Genomic DNA, 18,782 nt, shown 5'->3' with positions numbered 1-18,782 from the left:
TATAGCCTGGGGCTGCTAATATTTGTATTTGTGTGTGGCTTTATTATCCTTTATTATCCCTCTTGTTTCAACATCCCCAGAGGTTCATCTTTATAGTTCTGTGCAGCACTCTCACTTGGAGTGATTTGCCTGGGACTGAACAACATTTTTTATGGTAGTGAGAATCCAGATTCTGAATCATGTTCACTGGACAGCTGGATACAGTTCTACTTTATTTGTAATGTGATTTATTTTATTAATGTAATTTATTACACTAATGCAAAAATACTGAATCCTATGGATTAATTTCAGAATTTTAATGCATTTTTTTATTTAGGCTATTACTAATGGAGTTTACTTTTAAGGTATAGGTAAGATATATATGACCATTGAATTCTATATAAAAATATATATGCACCTGCATTTAGAACTGGCTGAAAATTAGAGCATAACGTTTTCTAGAAATTTCTAGAAAATGTTTTTTTCTAAGTTTGGAATTTTTGTTTCTTTAAAAAATACATAACTGAAATTTGCATTTCAAAATTTTGATGCAAAAATGGTAGACCTTTTGAAAGATATTGCCACGTTCTCCAATAAAGAAGCTTGCTTGTTTACAGCCTTGAACTATGGCTCTGTCTGTGGGTTTTCTATGAAACTTATATGACTGAGGAGGTGGCAACCAGTTTGGCTTTTATTTAGCATTGTTACTAGTTTTTAGAGAGGGCTTTGTGTTGCTTAGTGTAAGCCAGTCATGATCAGGGCATAGAGCAAACTCTGATCCACTCTTTGTAACCATTCTTGCTGCTCCTCATTTCCACTGTGTTAGCTGGTACTGGAGATGCTGCTTTCTTTTTGATTTGCTAGAGGTTTGGTAAATTGCTGTTGAAATGACATCTGTGTAGGACTCTGTGATGAAACTGTTTGGCAAGTCCATTTACAAACTGAGCTTGTGCTGTTATGACAGCTATCTGATGCTTAATACTTTTTGACCCTGCAAATTTATCATCCTCAGTGTGGAGAAAAGGTAGTTGGGTCCTTCCATTCCCTCTGATTGAAAGTGACCAAGACATGCTGCCTGTAAACAGGCTATCAGTGCAGGATTGGAGGTGCCTCATATCCCGTTTGACAGCATCATTGCTTTGATTATGCTTACAGTACACAGATGTGACTGAAAGGTTTTGTTGGATGTGGCATCCTAGTGGCCACATCAACTCCCAGGTATGGATCCAAGCCGTCAGCTTCTCATCAGAGGCACAGAAGTGAACCCGACAGCACAGCCAGTGCACACCAGCTTCAACCTACCATCTGGCTGCCAGCACTGCCTGGTTATTTCAGTGCTGACCTTTTTCCCTTCGCTGTCTTGTCAAAAGCTACAATCTATCATCTGACAATAACTAAGGAAGAAAAGGACGCAGCAAGAGCCAGGGTGCAAAATTAAATGGAATTAGCCATTTCAACAGACCGTCATCCAGAGCATCTGAATGCTCCGGAGCATCCAAAGGGGCAGCAGCTTAACAGCAACAACCAAATCAGTATCAGCTGATAACATGTCCATGCAAGTCTGGTATTGAGACTGTATTGTCAGCTTGTGTTGGTGGACAGGTTGCTCCTAGGTCAGTTATTCACAACTGACTGTAGCAGTGACAGTGGAAAGAAGGGCAAGAGAAGTAAACTACCTCCTAAGACTAAACATCTAGATGTAGCCTTTGCCTTCAATGTTTTGTGTTGAAAGTGTCTCACTTGCTGCCTGTTTTTGAAGTCACTTCAGTAGCTTTCAATTATATCTCTGTGGTTGCCACCTTGTAAGACCATCTGTTGAAAACAGGGAGAGGCAAATAAATCTGCCTCCAGTTTTATTTCAGGAAGTTACTTTTATAATACAGAATTGAGAGACAAAAAGCAGTTCTCTTAGCTGGATGTTCAGGTCCCTGTGGGGTGGCTCCAGGTGAGTACGGGGTAGTGCTTGGCCCCAGGCAGGTAGTTCTGTGGGTGGACGGATGCCCAGTTGCCCTCAGGGATGACCATGACACTCAGCTCTGCTGTCAAAGAAAATAGTTGCTTATCAAGAATAACTCTCAGCATGTCAGCTGGGTTAAATATGGAGTAACTCAAGCATACATCAGACTTAGGATAACTCCATATCCTTACTGGTCTAAGAAGCAGCTGAATCTGCCCTGCACTCCATTTTTATTTAAAGAAAGTGCCCTTCACCCCCAGTAGGAACCAGGAGGTATAACCCTTCTCTTTAAGAGGCTGAATTCTGATGCTGGCTTTATGTGTTTGGGTCTTGATGTGCTCGTGAAGTTTCAAATTTGATGAGTTTTCTTCATCAAAGTGCTGAAGCATGTGTTTCACCTTTATACGCACTCCAGTAGGTATTTTGAGAGGAGAAAAAGAAAATATATTCTTTGATTCCTGTGCTCCTTAAATGTGTCAATTCAGAGCTCTGCTCTAAGGGGAAGTTACCATGAGTGAAGCCAGAGTGTGGTTTTCTAGTGTTTGATCATAGCTTCTCCATGCTCTTGTCCAATTCACCTTGAGTTGCATTAGACCTCAGTGTAATGAGAATGTGGTTTTGCCAAGAACAAACCCAAATTCAGGCATACTCAGTCCAAAGGGTTCTTGCAGTGCATTGACCATAACTTCTGATGTGAGTGGTGGAAGAGCCACCAAGGAGCAGTGCTCTGTCTGACCTTGTATTAATGAATAAAGTCTGGTTGGGGAAGGGAAGGCTGGGGACAGCTTTGGTGGAAGTGATCATGACATGGTAGAATTCTGTAATGTCCAAGAAAGAAGCAAGGCAAGAAGAAGGATTGCAACCCTGTGGTGCCCTGTGATGGGACAAAAGGCAACAGACACAAACCGGAGCACAGGAAATTCTCTCTCAACATGAGGAAAAACTTCTTTACTGTCCGAGTGACAGAGCACTGGACCAGGCTGCCCAGAAAGGTTGTGTAGTCTCCCCCTCTAGACTTCCAAGACTCATTTGGAGTCTTTCCTGTGTGATCTGCCCTTGGTGCTCCTGCTTTGGCAGGGAGTTTGGTCTCAATGATCTCCCTTCCAACCCCTACCATTCTGTGGTTTGATGATGCTAAGCTGTTTGTATGGCAAAGTTAAAGAACTCCACATCCTCATGCTAGCTCACCTTGCAGTAACTTGATAGTAAAGAGCAGGCAGACTAATCTGAATATGTATTTCAGCCACTAATCCAGTATCAAGTCCTTCTTCCAAAGCATACAAGTAGCATGATAGTGCATCATATGAAAAGCCAAATCTCATATCCTTAAAAATTAGGTACTGCTTCCCTCAGTCCTATCAAAATTGTTTTCCTCTCATTTTTGGTTGTTCAAAGTATAATTGGTAGTGCCTGTGGACTTGCCCATGGTTTTACTTGATGCTAGTGAAGAACTTTTATGCAGTTTATTCTTATTTTGCTTGAAGATTATTTGTTCTTCATGAAAGATAAAAACTCACCTCATGCTGCTACCACCTTTCTCTGTCCCATCCCTATGCACATTTCTATTCCCAGCAGATGTTCATCCAAGCAGATCACCTTATGGATCTCTCTGGCAAAAACCAGAGGGTTATTTTGCAGGTTTGTGAGCAAACTCAGTGCACTGCAACATGATCAGTGGTGCCAGCAGTGGCAGGCATGTGCAGTTGGGATCTCACTTCTTACAGCAGCCTTCCTAGGTTGGCTTTATTCAGATGTGAAACTGCACTATTAGTAAAAAGACTATTGAAACACTGGCTGAAAGACCTGACGTTTTTCCTGCTTGAATAAACAAACCAGAGTTGCTTATGACAGTGATGACAAAAATCACAGGTACGCTCTCCCTGTCAGAACTGAAGCAACAGAAGTTGAGAGGCGCTGAAGGGCAGGGGTTAGGAGTGCTTGCTCTGACCAGCAGACAGCGTGTCTGATGTGACAGGTCTCTTCTTTTGCCCCTGGTGGCTTCTGGGCCAGGGGTGTCAGGGAAAAGCACAGAGAAAATTGCAGCACCTGGGTTTTTAGTTTTTGCTATGTACAGCAGATGCTAAAAGGGCTGTGCACAGGCTCAGTTCTTCTATGGACTGAAAGATTATATTGTTCCAGGCATTGTACCAGATGCACAGGGGTTCACAGGGAGGCTTAGTGAGGGGAATCCTGTTTGTGTGCTGTTGATGAAAGCCAAATGCAGTCTGCTGGAGAGATAGGAGGAAGAACTGATGCTTATGGTTGCAAAGGTGTCTGGCCCAAAAGCCATGGAAGAACCATGAGATGACATCAGCCACAACAGGTTCACAGTATTACTGGCACATTTCATTAAGGTGTGGGTGTCAACAGGATGCTTGTGGGAGCAGATGTTGTTCTGTGAAGCAGCAGTGCCACTATAGCTCTCTTGACCATTGCTGCTGAATTTTAAGTGTCCGTGTTAATGTTTTGTTTCAGGCATAGGGCAGAAAACAGACATTGTCAAGTTGTAATTCAGATCACTTTGTAAGGAAACGGTGTATTTGAGATATTTTTCATTACTCTTATGATTTTTTACTTACAGAGTCATTTCAAGTTGTGGTGAGAGGCAACGGCTTTTATCACACAAGAAATATCAACCAGGTGCTCTGCAACTTCAAGCTCAATGACAGCCTTACTATCAGTAAGTTTGCAGGCTGGTGGATCCCAATGTCTCTCATTTCTGTGTCAGTTCATGAGTGGCAGAGGTAACACAACCACCTCTCATCCACACTGGGGGCATCCTTGCAGTGATGTGGGGGGAGCTGAGTAGGGATATACACCTAACAGAAGTTAAAAGCAACAGGATTACCACTGCTGAGTCTTGGAACAGCAGAGTGCAGTGAGGTGGGGAATCACCCATTGCCTTGCTTTTGACTCTGCCTGTACCTGACCTCTATAAACATGGGCTGTTTCCAGATGATGCTGCCACAGAGGAAAGTCTGGGGACAGGAAAAGCAACAGCTCGTGCAGGGCAGTTCCTCACAGTAACATCAGTCGTGAATCATCTCAGTCTGTCTCCTCTATATGGCCAACCATGTGGGGTTTTTCCCCTCTGCTGTCCATTTCAGTGCAGCCTTGACTTGTCTTGTGTGTGTTTGGAAGGGGGTAGGCAAAAAATTGAACCCTGTACTTTTCATCTCTTGAGCAGCTTGTGAGGTCAGAGTATACAGTATGCATAGAGTTTGCATGCACTTGTCAGGTAGACAAGATGATTATTGCTCAAAGCTGGCTTCAGAATGGCTGATAACGTATTATTGCTTCTCAGCTGTGGTATCTCAAGCCCTATAACATTATACTGGCCTTAACAAGAATGGTCATCCTCGTACTTGGCTTTGGAATCAGTACTACTGCGGAAAATTGGTAGTTGTCTCTATACTGAATTAATCTCTGTCTCTCATTGGTGCTAACACTTCTTCAGGGAGTGGCCTGTTTGAGACAATTTGTCGTTTTCATCCCTAACATTTATATTAATTTCTTTTCAGATGAAAAGCCTACCCTTGTTCATGATACGTACTTACTTTGTCCTGCCCCAGTAATAGAAGATGCTGGACAGTAAGTATTGTTTTCCAGTATGTGTCAAGAGAGAGGGGACTTCTGGATGAGAATGTCATCATTGAGCCCAAAGTGCCAAGCTCATACCTCTGTGTGTGTGTGTGGCAGGCTTACCTCCATCTCCTTTGTGCCAAATCCTCTCCTAGTATGAGCCAGCATAGCTATTCAGTGCTGAGCCTGTACCACAGCTTAACCAAAGGCCTTGCTAGACCATGGTCCCACATCATAAAATGGTTATTTCTCCTCTGTTTCCTATATCCTGTTTTCAGACCAAAAGGTAATTGAATTCCAGGCAAACTTTTCATTTTGATTTAAAATAGGTACTTGATTTTAATTCCTTTGCTTCTGTTGTATATGTTGATTCTTGTGTTTTCCCTGTTCTGGCTAGTTTTGGTGGTTTTCAGCTGTCATAATCCTGGAGGCTCCTGAGAGAGGCACACAGCCCTACCTTCCCTCTGGGTTATCTTGTGAATGTTTAAATGCTGTCCTGGGAGCGAGGGAGAATGCCTCCCTCCCTTTTCCTATTTGTTGGTGAGGGAAAGTTGTTTGGCATTTTTTGTGGTTTATTTTGTTTTGTCATGGTTTTTTTTCGTCAGACCCTTTCTCTGATATTAAAGAGTGGCCAGGGCCAGATTCTTCTTTAATTTTGTTATCATATCAGGGTTTTTTTTTTACCCCTTTATCTCAGTACAGGTATTCTGGATTTACTTGGATATAAAAGAAAACACGTTCTGTCTCTTTAAGCTGCAGAAAGGGTTTAAAAAAAAGAAAAAGAAAAAGCCTTAAGGTTTCATGTGCTATCTAGGGTAGTATTACAAATGTCTGAGACTGTGTTAGGACTCACTGCCCTAATACCCTTTGCCCCAGGTGGGATGGAGGTTTTTTTAATAAAGACCATATGCCCCAACTCAGTTAAGCCAGTGTGAAAAAGGGTCACTTCTGGGCAAGCAGAGACACAAACGCAGGTAAGCACCTGAAGCCATGAAGATACCTTGACTCAGCAGGACATTTTATCCCTGCATGTTCATGAGGCATTGGCTAAAACACAGCCAGAATAAAGGGAACAATGAGTATAAAGATGACACTAAAAATAAGTGTATCTGTTCTGTGCTTTAGGATGGTTTTCCTACAAGTCAGCATGAACAATGGGCTAACATTCATCTCCAGCACTGTCAACATCACCAGTACACAGTGTGTAAGTAATTGCAATGGGGCTTGACAGGGAAACTATGGGATCTTGGAAAAAGAAGGTGTCACTCCAGGGAAAACCTCCTTGAGTGAGCATGAGCTCTCTAAAACTTCTGCATCACAGCAATTGACTGGGCCCCAGCAGTTCTTCGAAAAATAACCAGGACTAGTTAAGTTTAAATTATTATTGATGATGCGTAGGTCATGAAAGATTTATTGAATTTAAAAATTGCAATAAAAGGCACCCTGCCCATTCCTGTCCCAGAAAAGAAAGATCCTTAAAGTTTGGATATGACTAGGTGGAAATCTGGGAAAATCAAGGAAGAAGCATCAGGAAGCAACACCCTGCTGAGCTGTGGTATCTCTTATGGGTTTTGGGGTGAAAGGTATAACTGCCAGGACTCGGATGTGAAAGGACCACAGCATGGAAAGTCCTTTAAATTTATAAGGCAATTTTTTTGTTAGAGCTTACAGCACTTGTTCTTAGATCATCACAGTTTTCCTTTACTAGTTCAGAATTTGCAGCAGCTTTTTTACAGTTATAGTGACAGGATCCAGTTGTTTTTCCACTTGGTGTCATGGGGGATGACTGGAAAATTATAGCAGCCTCAGATCCTGGGATGAGCTTCTTGGTAAAAGGCAGCTGCTCAGCCCAGCCAAGGGACAGTGTGATGCTGTGGGACAGCAGTGGCTGTGATATGAGCATCTGCTGATCCAACAGACAACCTGTCACCATATGGAGTGTCAGCGACCAACAGTAGGAGTGGTAGTGTATTAAAAGTCTGATTTCAGAATGAAGCAATCAAAATAACAAAGCTGACTCCTAGTTAAGCAGTCTTCTTCCTTGCCTTTGAGTGAAAATAGGCAACATGAGTACAGTAGCTTAAGATTTGGCCATGTGCAATGTGGAATAATGAAAGTTTACTGAACTACCTGATACACTTTGTAACAAAGTTGAGCTTTATTTTTATTAGTGATAAAAGGACTTTTACAGCCTATGCCAAATGTTGTCTTACTAGCTTGAAATAATTGTTGGCCTTTTTTGACAGCTGCAGGAATGAAGATAGAGGCAGTGACTGGAACATGCAAATCTGAATTTCTGGTGTTTTCAGCAATGAAGCTGGGAAATATAAGACCAGATTGTTAGAACAGTCTGGGGTGCAGGGTCTCCAAATTTAAAGATTTATTTACTGCTTCACCTGATTATTTTTATTTTTCCAAAACTTTACTCCAAATTTCTACTCTAAGGACTGAAATTTTCACATTTTATTCCTCTCTTCTACCTCAAATATAATACAACCTTCTAAATCTGCAGTAAAATACAAGTGTACTGGTGCATTTTGTTGCCTGTATGTAGTTTGTTTCTGATGAAGTCTGAAGTCTTAGCCCTGGCTGGACTTCCTATAGGCCAGAACATGGATGGAAAAAGCTTTCTTCTTAGTAGCCTTAGGATAAAAAGAGGTATTCAATCTCCAGACCTGTCAATCTGGTGATTTTTGACCAGCCCCTTCCAGATTGAATGTGAAGGCGGCTGGGAGCCTTATCCTCAACTGGCACAGAAAAAGATTCTCTCATTCCAGTTACATTCCACAAGCAGGAAGGCTGGCAGTTCAGTTTCCAACTTTATCTTAATTTCATGCATTTCACTCTTCTTGTTTTAGAGACTCCCCACACTTCCTTTCCTCTCCCATTTCCTTTTCTATGGGTTGCAGTGAGCTGGCCTGCTCAGCTTTCCTCCCCAGCTGGCCCTTCCTTCCTTTCTGTACAGTAAGTATCTTCTGTTCACTTTACTCCTAAAGCCTCTGTGTGATCCCTCTGCTTATTTCTGTTCAGCTGCATGAAGTCTGCAATTTCCTTTTTGTAGTCCAGCTTCACTATGCTGCTTTGTATATTTAATCATTAAGAGAGGACTCTGTAGCTTCTTGCTGTGAGCAGCTCCTAAGCTGCTGCTGGCAGATAGCTTGGTGGTTTGTGTGAGCACTTAGCATGGGGAAAGCAATGCCTGGGAACAAAGACCACAAAAGAAGAAGGTAATGTGTGGTTTCAAGTGGCAGTTTGTGCCTCTGTGGCTCATGCACCGCATTGGTGCTGTAGTTGGATTTGGTTCTAAGTAGTTCAGCAATACATCTTAAAGTAATGCTTGACTTTGACTTACCCTTTTTCTAGCAAACTGCCCTCACTGAGAAATCATGCTGCAAAAGTCTCCACTTCCAGATGTGCTCATGCTACATGGGGCCACAGTAGGACCAGAGGGGGGGATGCAGCACTGAACTGCAACTGGGTAATGAGTCTTTTAAAAGGACCCCTTTGAGCATGAGGTCCATCCCATGTCACAGCACTCCATGTGGCCTTTCAGTTGCTCACCCACCAAATGAATGAGGTGAGCTAAGTAGTGTCCCAAAACCAGACAGTTTGTTGCATCTGTAACAAGATGCCAGAGGGCAATGAAGGGATGGTGATGCTGTGACACAGAGGTGTGGGATACTAGGCTAGCTGTCTAAAAGCATGGAGCAGGAGTCCTGGTTGTGTTAGTCCTGTTCTGAACATGCCTGTCCTGACAGGTCTAGGACCTGCCCTGAGAAAGCTAGGTACCAGCCACGTCAGCCACTCAGGATTTCACCCAGATTTTGTTGGTACCAAAGTACCAGCTCTTAGGAGCTGATACTTTCTTTTCCACCCTTGGCCTCTTCATTGTTCAAGGGGAAAACAAACCTATTTGGAACAGTGAAAGGAACTCCTGTTGTAATAAGGAGCTAAGCATCAGTTTCTGGTGTCTTGGGAATTCAGCAAGTAGTTTCAGATTTAATAAGGTGAATCTCATGGACTTTATCCTTACTAAATATTCTTTGGAATTTGCTTTCTTTCCATTTGTCGTCCCTCCTACCCTTCTTTGCAAATCTCTCTAGCCAGCTCATCTTCCCTCAGCTTCACTCACAGACCTTTCTTCGGGCCCTTTTCACATCTTCCTAGTCCCAGGATCTTCTGTAGTTTGCTGTGACCCTCTTCTCAAAATCAGAAAATATACTATGGGTGAGGTTTCTTTTCCCAGTGTAAAATAAATGTCTGGAGCACCACAGCATCTTAACATCCCAGACCCCAGTTCAGTGCAAGGAAATGGCGTGTCCCAGGATGCTACTGCCCATCCACAACAAATGCTTAATTTCCAAAAAACTGTCTTCTGTACGTTCTGCCCAGGCCAACATTTGAAGACCTGCAACATTTAGGATTAGTTTGCATCATCATTTAGGCTGGAGTTGTATGTGCAGTTTGAGTGCCCAGAATCATGACTTCAAGTACAGATGTCACACCAAATACTAATGTGACCCTAATGACAATACTGCACAATCTACCTGAGACCCCAGACTAAATGTGGAACTTCAGGGCTCCTTCCCTGTTTGTGATATGCGCTGATAACTCAGAAATAATCTTATTTGCAGCTGACTGGAACCATCCTTTTCACTGCTCTCCTGATTCTCTTTCTGCTGCTGGCTCTGGCTCTTGTTTGGTGGTTCTGGCCCCTCTGCTGCACAGTGGTAAGTACAGGTTATTGTTCCTTTGACTTGGTTTCATCTCTTCTCTGTGAAAGCACAGAGTTAAAGTGTTGCGGGAGGAGCCTTTCTTGCTCCTGAGGCTCAACGAGCTGCTGGCCTCTCCATTCCTCGCACCAGAGTGAGCTTCTCTCTGTGGGTGTGTGTTCCACCTTTATTGGACCTGTGCCCTAACCAGGCACAGGTGGACTCACACCCACTCTTTGGCAACTCGAGGCACCTGGTTTATCTTGTTTCTCTACATTAAAGTGTTGGCATGGGTAGTTAACTTTAAGATTTGCTAGATTTGTGAGGCCTTGATTCAATGAATTGCTTAAAGTGCTTTTTTAAGTCACTCTAGTCTGGCTTTTTAATATTGCAAAGCTTGCATGATTTTTACAATGAATGAGAAGTTTTAAGTGAACTTGCTGACATGGCCCAAGTTTTTCTAGAGATTGAAACCTCCTTAGAACAAGACTTGAAACTTTCTGCATAAAGTTGTACTGGAGCCAATTTATTCATCTGTGCATAAGCTGTTACAGTCCTTTTTAAAAAGAGGAGTTAGGCTTTCTGTTTTATGTGGACTAGCTGCAGATTCTGGTGAATATTACACTAGCTTGGTAGTAATATGACATTTTTAAGGTAGAACCACCAGAATATGGATCAGTATTGTGAGTAATTTAATAGGGAACTTCTGGAATAATCACATAGTTCAATGTGATGAATTGAGCTTCTCCTCCGAATTTTGTGCCTGCTGAAAAGGTTAATGAGAGGACTGAATGTGGAGGAATGGAGCAGGGCAACCCATCTCTGATATTACCAAGGAAACAGGCTGTAGCATTGAGATAGATGAACCCTACCATTATTTCAGATATCTCTCCTTTTTTCTATATTCCAGGTGATCAAGGAGCCACCTCCACCACCACCTCCAGAGCCAGTAAGTATGCTATTTTTGAGCTCTTGCACTGTCTGCAACCGCTGCAGTGTTATTGTGCTGCCCAGGAACATCAGCCCTGTAGGTGTCTTCATGACACTTTGAAGGCTGTGAGAGGAAGATTTTTGTGTGGGAACAGTTGTTTCTCTCTTCCAGTCTCCTCGTAAGGACGCAGCAAGATTATTTTCATCCACAGAGAAAATTGTTTCATAACTCAGATGTCCACAGAACAGCAGTTCCTTTGGTGTTTTGCTCCTTCTACTGTGCATCAAATGGGTGTGGGCAAAGCTTTGCTTCTTAAGCTATGCTGAAAGCTGTCCTTCCTCCAGTAAACATGCTGTAGTTCTCAGCAGGAGTTTAGCCCAGACTGGCAGTAAGGAACAAAGTCTGGCATCTGGAAGAAAGGACAGGGAAAGACACATTCTTGAGGTTTAGCTACAGAAGTGGGGACAAGAGCCTGCCCTGGCTGTAGCTCTGCAGCAAAGTCACCTTTGGAAGGTTATTTAGCCTTTTTCCATTTGGGTTGCGAGCTATTTGAGGCAGGGCTGTATTTAGTTCTTTTTGGGTCAGTTACACACTGACCCTGACCTCAGCTTAGTTTCACTGTATTAATGCCATGAAGATAAGTAATAAATATAATTAACTCCAGAGAGAATTCATGCCTGCCTTTGTTTCTTTCCTTGGCATAGACAGTTAAGTAATGGGAAAATACTTGCCTAACCCACAAGGGAATCTTACAGTTTGCAGCTAACTTGCTGTAACTTGGCATGAATACCAGGAGGCAACCACAGCTGCTGTTTTGAGGTTGCCAGAGGCCACCATTGCTATGTATATGATCCTGTTGCTTGTCCTGGGCAGCAGCACTATGACAATTTACTTTAGAATATACACCAAAAATCATGCTGGTTTTAGGTTGAAGAGTGTTGTCATGAAGCATGTAATTGCAGCCATACTGTATTTGAGGGAGATTTCAGAGAGCATTGCATTCCCACAGCAGAGTTTCCAGATGCTTTGCAACTACTCTGATCAGCAAAGATTTTAAATGCAATCCAGGAAACTGTGAGCTGAAGTAAGCTTCCAGGAATAACACAGATGTTATCCATGCCTTTACTTGGCCTTGTCTTGATCCAGTGTGGATTGTTGTTTTGTTTTACTTGGCACCAGTCTCCCTAGGTGTGGTGACCAGCTCTTTAGCTCATGTTGCTGGGTACTGCTGCTATTAAACTGAATATAGTTATGTAAAATCTGCTCTAAACTGCAAGCATTAGCTTTCCATTACTTTTCAAAATGTGTGTGGTAGCTGTTGATATTGCTTTGCTGTCTTCAGTGTGGGTGATAGTTGGTATAAATCCTTAATCAGCTGGAAAAGTACCAGCCATCTCTATTAACTGTGTCCTCCTAGTGTCAGGCTTGCCAGCAGAAAGGGTTGTTAGACATGAAGACTTGAAATCTGTGCTACATCCCAAGGAAAAGGCAGGATATTTTACATAGGAATCAAATATAAACGAAGTAAGATTGCTGATGTAGTTCATGTCGTTGTGGCATGAAATGGGATGAATTTTTGTATTTGCTATACTTAAAAAAAACCCCTCAAACAACCAAAACAACAAAACCCAACAGCACACCACAGCACCTTCCTTGTGTATTTATTTCCCTGACTGGATAAAAACAAAACAACAACAAAAAGCCGCAAACAAAAACCAAACCAAACAATAATAACAAAAATCAAACCCAAACCCCCTTACTAGTTCAGGAAATGTCAACTCTAGTCTTGCCTGGCCATACGAAAGAATTTGTTGGAGGAACGGACCCGTGAACCATGGCTGAGAGATGAGATGTTACTGAATAACTGATGGGAATACTGTTCTCCAAAGTATAACCTAAGAGTTAAATATGAAAAAACAGAAATTAGTGCATGGTTTTGAAAAGCTGTTAATGGCTTCTTGACTCCCTTTTGTATTTCAATGGAAAAATGCAGGACAATTTTGAGAGAACTTCACCTAGTAATCTGACAGGAATTTGTGTCCTTTTCTGGTATTTGGATTTCACCTTATTTTTTTTAGTAAGAGAAAAAATAAGTAAGTCCAGGCTGTGTTTCTAGAAAAATACCTGTAGCAGAGGGCAAGGTGGATGGCCAAGTGCAGCATGTCCATCTGCATATCAGCATGAGATGTAGTTAATTGTCTTTATTAAAGAGTGGGAGGAAGGTGGTACTGTAGGAGCCTGTCAGGCCCTTTCCTCAATTATTCAGAATGCCTTTCAGCTGCCTCAATGTAATGGTAGAGGGTCTGAGAAACCCCAGTGGCTTCTGTCAACTCAGGATGATAGAGCTGGAGATGTGTTCCCAGGGTTGTTGAACCAGAAAGACTTGCCAGCTTTCAGTTAAGCAAAGACAGAACAATGAACCTCAAGTAAAACCCTGATTCAGGCTCTCCCACATTCCAGAAAAATAATCTGCAGTTTTTAACTGGACAGCTTGAGCCAGACTTTACAAAGAAGCAAGCAGCATAGAATAACTGGATACAGCTGTCATGAGAAAAGGGTCTGATGCACATGTTACAAAACTCACAGTAGTAGCTTTTTTCCCTGTAGGTGAAAAGTTCTAAAAGCACAATAAATAAATTATTTCTTTGGGATGATGTTGCATTTTCTGCATAGCATAATGGAAAGCCAGTATAATGTATGATTCATCTCCACTTTTCCTTCCCTTACAAATCAGTTTTGATTTTGAATTTCAGTGCATATTTGACTAAAGAAAAGCTGCCTAGAGAGAGGAATAGGCAATTCTCTTTGGCTTCCCTAGTTAAAATTGCAGCTGCAGAGACAAGAGACTTCTGTTTTTTGCCAGCAATCAAGTAAGATACACAAAGCTAGATATCCAAGGTTTGGACTATAGGATGTTCAGTTGTTTTCCATAGTTTGTGCTGTTTATATGAGTACAACAGTAATATCTCTGTCTGTCCCATAGGAGTCAGATGATGATGATGGATTGCCAAAGAAAAAGTGGCCAACTGTGGATGCATCTTATTATGGCGGTCGAGGTGTTGGTGGGATAAAGAGGATGGAGGTATTTGGCTTGTTCTTTAGTATTGTGAAAATCAGTACATTTACTTATAAATCATAGCAATAAGTTTTTATGTTCTTTTTAAGAAGCTACCTAGAAGGACTAGAGTCTGGGATTTAATTAAGTCTTGTCCACCTGATTGCACCTGCTGTCCAAGTAATAGGCATCAAGCTGCTATTATTCACATGAATAATTAAATGAATCTAGCATTATGAACCATAGAAAATATGAAGGTTAAGAAATGGAATAAGCACCAAAAGAAGTTTTAATTTAATGAATCAACTCTTCAGTGCAGTGGGATCCAGTTCTCTTGTCTCAGGCAGAATACATGGGGTTTGAATGTTTAAAGGGTGCCTGGTTGGCTGGAAGTAGCTGGTTTGGGGAATTTAAAGCCATGATTGTTCTTTTAGATTGTTTGTTTTCAGTTAAGCACTAACTCCTAATGCAAAATACACATCTGTGTTGAAATTGGCCAGTGAATCCATTCCTGCACTAGGATTTATGCACAAGCATCATAATGTGTAAAGCAAAGTGCTGCTGTGAAAGCAATTTGCCTTGAGCTGTCCTATGGCATGTCCATTCCAGGGAGTCAGGGGATAATGTCATCATCAGCTGCTAACTCCAGTAAATAACCATAAAAGTGTAATAAATTCTATTTTCCTAACTATGGATAATATAAGGCTAGGAACTGTCACTCACCTGTTTCAGCTGCAGGCTTAATAATGTCTTTTAGGGATGTCATACCAGGAATTCCCACTAGATTTAATTAGTAGCTGAGGGAGGTGGGCTAATGTAAGCCAGCTGAGGATCTGGACCAGACTAGAGCTCACAGAATGAGAGCAATGGCTTCTCAGCAAGCATCTGCAGGTGTACAGTTGGGGTATTGCATCTTAATATCCTTAACCATTTTCCCTGGGAGAATTTTATAATTGATGCTGAGAAACCCTATGGATCCTATTGCCCTTCAATGCAGTGTCACATTTCTGTTTGAGTCAGACAACAAAATCTGAATTACAGCTTGAAACAGAGAATAGTATGTAAAGGTTAACTTACTGACCTGTCTTGTGAGTACGCAAGGTCATCTTTGGAAGAGCTGGATTTGGCAGTTACTGCACTAGTTTGGAGGCTGATGCTCTTAAACCATGGCTTCCATTCCATTCCTTATCCTCTGATCCCTTACTCATTTTTGAACTGACCAGCAGGAGCCTCGTAGGTCTCACTGTGCAGACATCCAGCCTGCAGCTGATGCTGCTGCCCTGCTTTTTGCATGGGGCAACGGGAGGCACATTATACCTGTGTCCTGGCAGAGTTGGGCAGAGTGCTCCAGATCTCAGTTGTGGAGGGGTTAATCTTCCCTACATGCTGTGGACCCCCACAATGCCTTAGGTTTCTGGAAGATGCAAAGCCTAGTAGTTCAAGCAGCTTTTGAGTGAGACTATTTCACTCTTAAATATTTATTTCTGATTACAGTGGGAGTTTGGTACTTTCATATATTTGGCCCGGTAGCATTGGGTCATCTGATGGGAACTAGATTAATATCTGAAAAAATGACCTACTGATGGGGACTGCTGAAGTATCTCTGCTTACAGTGTGCTTTCCTGACTTCAGGTGCGATGGGGAGACAAGGGGTCAACAGAGGAAGGAGCAAAACTGGAGAAACCCAAAAATGCTATTATTAAGTTGCCAGAACAGGAGTATGAGCCATGGGAACCCAAGCCTAAAAAGCCCCATGTGAGAAAACCACCTTCCCAGCGGAAATGGTACACTCCCATCAAGGTAGGATGTCTGTCTCTAGGTTTTACCAAGTCTGCTTTGTCATGCGTGCTACTGCTTCCACCTTCCTTAGCACAGCCTTACTCAGAGCAGAGCTAGGAGAGCCTATTTAGGAAAATGGATGTCAGTCCTAAACTTTCCCCATTTCTCAGAACGTGCATTTCACCTGGCACTGTGTTGCCATATTTTTTTTTTAACAAGAATGGAGGGTGTTGGAGGATATGAGCAGAGAGCTTCCCTGCCTTAGCTCACCTCTTCTTTTTAGGTACTTTTTCACAGCATGGATTGCATCATCAAATACCTCAAATCCTCGGGAGTCTGGATGCTGTATTGTGCCATCTCAAGGCAGCATATAAAGAGGATCAGATGCAGTGCACCTTGCCTGCTTTGATTGGACTGTGGCTGAGGCCGTGGGTTGGGGTTCAGCTCTGTTCTCATAGTTCAATCTTATTGGTCATGGGTTTCTGTTGTTTGCTTTTTTTTCATTCCAGGGCAAACTTGATGCACTGTGGGCTTTGGTTCAACAGGGCTATGATCAAGTGTCTGTTATGAGACCACAGCCAGGGGATAAGGTAAGGTGTAGCAAATACATTGGCATCTCACTTCCCTATTAGCAGCAGCAGCAGTGCTCTTTCTTCCCTACCACTCCATCTTTTTTCTTTCTTTTTTTTCTTTTTTTTGAGCTTGTCTCTTCACATTATCCAAGGGCTAAAAATTTTTCACAAGAACAAGAGATTTCAAAATAAGTGAAAAAGTTTGCACTGGCATCTGTTTAAAAGTGTTTCTCCAAAAGGTCAAAACCAATGTCTCTACTGTGATGATTTGAGCAGACTGAGGAAGAAGCTGGCTGGCCACAGTGCTGTATGAAACCTTCTTCTACCATACTAGTTCATAACCTTTTTTCTTTTTTTCTGGGCACACACATCAAAATCAAAGGATAGGTTCTTTGTGGGTTCTGGGAGACTGCTTGTTTTGAATTTAATATTTAGTAGTGGTTCTACAAGAGTAATTATCATTTCTACCCAACTTCATAAAAATGCTTCTTAGTTTTCATAGTAGAGTCAAGTGTAGCTTGAGAGAGGTTCTCCTCCACCTCTACTCTGCCCTGGTGAGGCCACATCTGGGATATTGTGTCCAGTTCTAGGCCCCTCAGCTCCAGAAGGGCCGGGAACTGCTTGAAAGAGTCCAGTGCAGAGCCTCAAAATGATAAATGAAGTGGAAAATATCCCTTATGAGGAAAGGCTGAGGAAGCTGTGTCTCTTTAGCTTGAAGGAGACTGAGGGGCAACCTCATAAAAGTTTATAAATATGTAGAGGGTGAGTGTCAGGAGGATGGAGCCAGGCTCTTCTCGGTGATGTCCAATGGTAGGACAAGGTGTAATGGGAACAAGTTGGAGCATAGGAGGTTCCGTGTAAACATAAGAAACAGCTTTTTCACTGTGAGTGTGACAAAACACTGGAACAGGCTGCCCAGTGACATTGTGGAATCTCCGTCTCTGGAGTCATTCAAAAGCCACCTGGATGCATTCCTGTCTGACCTACGCTACCTGGCCCTGCTCTGGCAGGGGGATTGGACTCGATGATCTCTCGAGGTCCCTTCCAACCCCAAACACTCTGTGACTGATGAAAGTATGAACTGTGCAGGTAATGAAGAAACAAATAGTAGCAAAGTTAATGAAGAATAAAGTTTCTGTGCAAAGACACCTTTCTCAGTCATATCCTATATGTAGGCAGAGAGTATCTCCTGCCTGAATAAAGTCTATTGCACAAATGGATTAGGGAGGAAGCAGGGAGCTGGTGCCTTTCAGAGCCACAGAGCTTTAAAAATAGCCCTGATTTGTGTCATCTATGAAAAATACGTTGTATCCCTCTGGCTTTGGCAAAGTACTGTATATGATATTTGTCTAGCTTCAGTATTAAGTTTTAGTGTCCTGCATTTTTTTTTAGGTTGCTTCTTATGCTATTTGATAAAATGGTCTTAAGTGTTTCACTAATCTGCATTTTCAGGGCAGCTGTGCTTATTTATTTTTTAAGCACAGTGTAGAGCTTCTGAATAGGGTCTTTAGGCCAGCTGTATGTTGATAGCAGTAACACTGCATAATATGAATCAATCCTCTGCTTTTCACTCCCTTGACTGGTACATTTCTATCACTGCAAAGCACAACAGAGCCTCTGTTAGCCTGTGTAGCCAAGAAACATGCAGGCTATGGACAGGGATCCTCAGTTCCTTGCCTTCCATGCTGATCCAGTAAGGACAAGAGGCCCAAAAGAACCAGAGCAAGGTGAAGGATTATTTTCTCAGGGAGGACATTTGAAAAAATAAATGTACATGGGAAATAAGGTGGAAGGAATCCTATTGAGCCAGTTTCAGTGGAAGAAGAGGATCATCTCTGTTCCCTGGTCTGTGAAATTAACTAAAGCTGAAGAATATTGAAAGCAAAACAAGAAAATGGCTAGACATCCTTCTGTTGTTAAAATAAATAAATAAATAAAGGACCTCACAGGCCTGTATGTCATGAAGAAAGCTAGCAAGAAAGAATAAGGTTCTTAAATACTGTTTGGTCAGCTTTTCTAGTAGTAATCCCACAGTGGAGAAGTGGTTCCTTGTGAGTGAGGCTTTTGGTGGATGGGAGGTATATAAATATACATGTACGCAGAAGTACATCTGAGTGTGCACACACTTATTTTGTGGCTAAACAATGGGGAGATAAGTCAGGGCTATAGTGCTATGAGCATGGAGAGCCTGGAGCTCTGGCTGTGCAGAGCTGAA

At 42.2% G+C, this 18,782-nt stretch overlaps 1 protein-coding gene across 1 annotated transcript in view; it reads left to right on the top strand.

Moving 5' to 3' along the window:
• The window catches only part of ANTXRL (ANTXR like), a 52,780-nt gene that overhangs the window by 19,192 nt on the left and 14,806 nt on the right, over positions 1 to 18,782 (top strand). The window contains exons 10-17 of the mRNA XM_008502092.2: positions 4,518 to 4,616; positions 5,458 to 5,527; positions 6,644 to 6,722; positions 10,153 to 10,248; positions 11,141 to 11,179; positions 14,145 to 14,243; positions 15,849 to 16,016; positions 16,505 to 16,585. Coding sequence (XP_008500314.2) covers positions 4,518 to 4,616; positions 5,458 to 5,527; positions 6,644 to 6,722; positions 10,153 to 10,248; positions 11,141 to 11,179; positions 14,145 to 14,243; positions 15,849 to 16,016; positions 16,505 to 16,585 — 731 coding nt within the window. The remainder of the gene's footprint in view (positions 1 to 4,517; positions 4,617 to 5,457; positions 5,528 to 6,643; positions 6,723 to 10,152; positions 10,249 to 11,140; positions 11,180 to 14,144; positions 14,244 to 15,848; positions 16,017 to 16,504; positions 16,586 to 18,782) is intronic.

Source organism: Calypte anna, chromosome 6 (assembly GCF_003957555.1).
Source record: "Calypte anna isolate BGI_N300 chromosome 6, bCalAnn1_v1.p, whole genome shotgun sequence".
NCBI classification, from domain to species: Eukaryota; Metazoa; Chordata; class Aves; order Apodiformes; family Trochilidae; genus Calypte; species Calypte anna.
The sequence above is the reverse complement of the archived record's forward strand: the minus strand, read 5'-3'. Positions and strand labels throughout refer to the sequence as shown.